The 5556-nt window shown below is 42.9% G+C and overlaps 1 protein-coding gene across 1 annotated transcript in view; it reads right to left on the bottom strand.

The window, feature by feature from the left end:
• The window catches only part of CNNM1 (cyclin and CBS domain divalent metal cation transport mediator 1), a 19138-nt gene that overhangs the window by 9322 nt on the left and 4260 nt on the right, over positions 1–5556 (bottom strand). The window contains exons 3-6 of the mRNA XM_018559310.1: positions 4485–4625; positions 2711–2880; positions 969–1068; positions 57–104 (exon numbers count right to left, since the gene is read on the bottom strand). Coding sequence (XP_018414812.1) covers positions 57–104; positions 969–1068; positions 2711–2880; positions 4485–4625 — 459 coding nt within the window. The remainder of the gene's footprint in view (positions 1–56; positions 105–968; positions 1069–2710; positions 2881–4484; positions 4626–5556) is intronic.

Here is a 5556-nt window from a genome sequence, read left to right as displayed (position 1 = left end):
TACTTAAGCAGATACTTTAAATAAATATTCATGCTGCTGACAGCAGACATACTTACAAAGGAAGGATGAACCAGCCAAGCTTCCAACTTTTCTAACATCATTATCTGAAATAAAAAATATGAATACTTAAATGCTGAAGGTAGAAAATGGAACCCATAGCTACATAACAAGATAGCTACGATCTAAGGTCTATATCTAGAAAATGACTCTCAAGGACTTAGCACAATATGCCGACTTACAAGTAAGCAGAGTGCAGGTTTTGGCTCAGTGAATGTACACATGAGCATGGGATGATCTTGGTGCTCTTACAACTGAACCACCAGAAGACGTAAATAAGCCTACATATCCATATAAAACAGACAATATATTAAGTCAGGAAAATAATATTAACTCTACAGTAATGCTATTAAAGTGACACTAAGAACTCAGGGGTTAAATCTTAAAAATGCATTCAAGTACCTTAACTATTAACACAAATGTATCACTCGGCTGCAGATCACCAAATCATCTCTGAATTGGTGCCGACACTGTCCTTCCTTCTGGAGGGTGGCTACTTTTGTTCCCCATGGTCCCTGTGTTGTAAAGTAGTCACCGCTCCAAGCTCACTCCCGGGATGGACTACAATCGCATGTTTGTTTTACTAATTTGTATTGAGATTGTAGTCCATCACAGGAGCGAGCTTGGAGCGGTGACTACTTTACAACACACACAGGGACCATGGGGAACAAAAGTAGCCACCCTCCAGAAGGAAGGACAATGTCAGCACCAATTCAGAGATGATTTGAGGATCTACAGCCGAGTGAGACACAAATAAGATACATTTTTGTTAATAGTTCAGGTACTTGAATGCATTTTTAGGATTTAACTCCTGAGTTTAGTGTCACTTTAAGAAGCTCTCTGTTCCTAGGTTAGAATTTTTGGAATTGAAGTTTCTTCTCTAGAAAATAAAGACTTCTATAAAAACATACCGGAAGAAACTGTTGTCATAATAGCAGGAACCCCATAATATGTGAAGGCTCCATTCTCGAATCGTAGCCCTTCCTTGCCGACCTCTACTTCTACTTTACCCTGATTGAGAAAATAAAACAGTATTTTTACCAGAAGCGACGATATACAAGAAGGAGTAACAGTGGTATGTACTAACACAGTGGGGGGGAATACAGCATGATCTTATTGGTTTACATACAATATCCTAAACATTTATTTTTTTTAAACTGGGGGCACATAGGGGTTATCTTTTATTTACAGGGGCTTTGATACTTAGTATCTCTGAGGAGAATATAGTATTCTCCTTAGCCTCCATTCACATATAGCGTTTGTGTTTTCCGCATGGAAAACTGTGCGGCAACACAAACGCTAAAATCTTTCATCCACACAGATTCTGCTTATTTACGGCTATTATATAGCAACGAACGGAAAACTTGCGTTTGGACTATTTTGCTGGCCAAGGTTTCGCACTGCGCGGCTGCTGCAAAAGTTTGAACAATGCACATTACAGTGCATTGTTTTTTCTATTTAGAGCGGGCCGAATACGCACGGACAACCGCTCCTGTGTGAATGGAGCCTCAGAGATACTTTGTATCAGTTTGTAAAAACACAGCCGGCTCACAGCTGCAAAAACACGGTGAGCTACTGCGGGCTATGTGGCTGTCACGGCTCTGTGATCACAGCGATTACTTATTGCTGTGGTCACAGGGCTTTGACCACCTAATCTGCTGTTAAGGGTCTGCGTCGGACCCATCAACAGCAGTAACTCAATGAGCGCTGGTCCCTCCACAGACCAGCAATTACTGTACCGCATGATGGGATTATACCATCACCGGTCGTTAATTAACTGAACGAACGTGATGGTATAATCCCGTCATCGGTCGGGAAGTTAAAGAAGTCCAGGCCCAGCTTTTATTAACCCTTGCAGTGGGACTACCCCTGTACTGCAAGGGCGAAGTGCTCATTTTGGTCCAGGGAGGAACATAAAAAAGTTATACTTACCCGATCCTTGAAGATGGCTTGCTCTTAGACTGGTCCCTGGAGCCTCTCTCCCCCTCTGCTGCAGCCGTCTAAGGGCCTGTGAGTTATCACATGCTAAGTGTACAGGATGTGAGGACACTGAGGGACATACCATCGCTGCAGTGGAGGAGACAGGCTTGAGGGAGAACTGTCACAGCAGCCCGTCTACAAGGATCAGGTGAGCATAACTTTGTTATTTTCCTTCCTAGACCAAAACAAACACTTAACCCTTGCAGTGTGAGGGAAGCCCCACTGCAAGGGTTAATAAAAAACATTTGCCTGGAGTTCTTTTAAAAGAAGAAATGTGGAAAAAACCTAATTGGGACATTAGCCAGTTACCAATCAGGTACCTGGAATGATGTGCGTGGTCCTGGTGGCTGCTGGTTCTTTCTTGAAATATGTTACTTATATGCCGCCATTGCCAGCGATGTCACCACTGAAGTTCTGGAGGTCAAACTGACAGTCAGGGCCGGAGCACAGTGATCACAGCGGGTCGCTCCTTAATAAGAAAACTTCTTGTGTACTTGTCAAAGGATTCAAAGCATTCTGTGATTGGACAAGGGGCGCATGAACATCACACTCTCCCCTTGTCCAATCACAGAGGTTCTCCCATGCCGCTCTTCCCAAAAATTATTTTTTAAAAACCACTGACTTTAGATACAATGTAACAAAGTAAAATGGTAATGGTAAAATGGTAACCCACCTGAAGGATTAACATAAAATAGTCCACAGGCTTATTGCGTTGGTAAAGATAGTGCTCTGGAGACTTTTTATTTTTGTCATCAAACTTCAGCTCTTGAATCACATGTGGGTGCTTCAGGAGCCGCAAAAGAATTTTCTCAGACAGGAAAGGAGCTTTGAAAGGCTCGATCTCTAAAAAAAAAAAATGTTAATGTTAGAAAGTGATCATGTCAACCAATTCAATGGAAAGTCCACATATCAAACATGTATGATGGGTTATGTGTAGGCCACCAATCAGGATTCATTTCCAGATGTATCAGTCTGTACCAATCATTCAACACTGGTCACTGTAGAGGTGATAAATTCATCAATTTCCTTATAGAGTTAAGGTGACCAGAGATCCAATGTACACTTCCGTGTCTAAACCCCTCCATGATGAAGGTAAAGCATACACTTGAACCTAGTTCTGCAACTTGGCCACGTGTTAGTGAAACTGTACATGTCATTGCATCTACTTAGTGTATCCAAGTAAATTATACCACCGTCATAGAAGGACCTGTAGTTCTCAATGGGATACAATACACTTGTTCCCAGAACGCATTGGATTGGATCGCATCCCGGCCTACTCATTGCGTTCAGGAGCGGCCGTAGCGGTGCAATAGAAGTCAATGGCAGACATTTTATAACAAAAGCGCCAGCAGCTTATGCCCAGGAGAGGAGACAATCTTCAATGATCGTGGTAAAAACGCATAAGAGGCTGCTCTCACTTGGTTTTTGTTTTTTTTCATTTGAACGGACCCAATATCCATCCCTATTCGGCTTCAGCGTTAATATATGCAACATGTAGATTCGTGTTGCTCTATACGTATATTTGGATCTATTTGATTGATTCCCCTTTGTCTGCATGTATGTATGTATATGTATGCGTATACATATATTTATGTGCATATAAAATTCTTGTCCGTGTGACGAGCCAAAACTGTTTATATATATTTAAAAAAAATCTCCATTCTAAAAAATCTCTAAAAAATGTCCAATTGATTTCTGCAGAAGTGTGAGTTTAAACTATCACTGTGACCCCAGGTGTTCTTTGATTATGAGCCTGTGATGCATAAAAAGGGAGCCAATAGAATACTCCCTATTGGTTCTGATGAAGGAGGCGTGACCTCAGAAACACGTCAACAATCAGGAAGGACGAACAGCCGGCTGGCTAAGCCCATTGTGTAAAGATCTTTTCATGCCTGCTTTAACTTGACTTTTGTGAGTACCATTGCACTTGTTTTAATCTTGTTTTATTAAAAAGTTTTTACGCGATGGAGGCGCTCTCTGTTTTTTATACAGAAGCCAATGGCACCGCAGCCATGCCCCGCAGGCCACAGCGCGATTACCAGCTTCGGAACGCGTGGCCAGAATGCAGACATTGATGTGCCCAGTGTTCCAATGCAGGCAGGGGGCGAGGCTGCGGTGCCATTGACTTCTATTGCACCGCTACGGCCGCTCCAGACCCAGAACGCAGTGAGCCAGCCGGGATGCAATCCAGTGCGTTCCAGCACTGAATCAGGCCGGAACGCACTGGGGCTCGAGTGAACTAGCCCTGAAAGTCCACAGCTCAGTACTAACAGGGACTGGGGGAAGAGTTTGCAGGAGCCAGAGCTGATCACGTCTGTAATGCTTTACTGCTTCCAATGCAAAAATATAATAAATGCACAATTTTACATTTACGCATGTATGTGCAATTATTTTTTGTTTAAAAGGCGGACTTTAACTTTCTTTGAACAGTTCCAGACTGTACATACCTGTCGCCATGAAGCGATGTGTGGCCAGGAGAAGCTGAGGGGAAATCTGCACCTTCATCTCACTGTCAGAAAGCTTAAACAGGGAAAAGTCATGTTGTTTCCTCTCTCGATGGGGAATTCTCTCCTTTTTCCTATTATCAGCTGATATACAGAAACGTTTTTAAAATACATCATTTATACTTTCCAAACATCAAAGACATTGTTATTAAATGAAATAAATGGTCACCTTCCAGTCATGAACATGATGGGTTTGGCTGGAAGGTGACCACACAAAAATAATCAATGTTACCAATATAAACATCTAAGAATCCCCACCTGTATATACACTGCCTGACCAGGAAAAAAAGTCACACTCTAATATTTCATTGGATCGCCTTTAGCTTTGGTTACAGCACACATTCCCCATGACATCATTTTGAGAAGCTTATGCAATGTCACAACACTTATTTCCATCCAGAGTTGTATTAATTTTTCCCCAAGATCTTGTAGTGATGATGGGAGAGTCGGCGCACTGTGTAAAGTCTTCTCCGGCACATCCCAAAGATTCTCAATGGGGTTAAGGTCTGGACCCTGTATTGGCCAATCATGTGTGACAATGATGTCTCATGCTCCCTGAACCATTCTCTCTCTCCTGGCATTGTCATCTTGGAATATGCCCAATGTGCCATCAGGGAAGAAAAAATCCACTGATGGAAAATCCTGATCATTCAGTATATTCAGGTAGACAGCTGACCTCATTTTTGGAAACATAACATTGCTGAACCTAGACCTATTCTTCAATGGAAGGCTCTGACCTATTTGCTTAGCTAAATCCAGGAGGTGACTTGTTTGGCTTCCCGGCCAATCAGCGTTGAGCGGGCCAAAAAGCATGGAGCTGGCTTCCCGGCCAATCAGGAAGGGTCATGAACTGCTGTCCGGCTTAATGATTGGCCGGCTCCATATTTCCTCGTGGGACACTGCTGGTCAGAGGAAATACTCCTCTGACTAGAAGTTCCGGGGAAGGTATCGGAGCATTTAGGCGAGTACAAGTACTTGCCCAAATACTCGATATCGGTGCATCCCTAATGGGGGG

This window comes from Nanorana parkeri, unplaced genomic scaffold (assembly GCF_000935625.1).
Source record: "Nanorana parkeri isolate BGI_ZX_2015 unplaced genomic scaffold, ASM93562v1 scaffold2, whole genome shotgun sequence".
Lineage (NCBI taxonomy): Eukaryota > Metazoa > Chordata > Amphibia > Anura > Dicroglossidae > Nanorana > Nanorana parkeri.
This window is presented reverse-complemented; position numbering and strand designations above follow the sequence as displayed.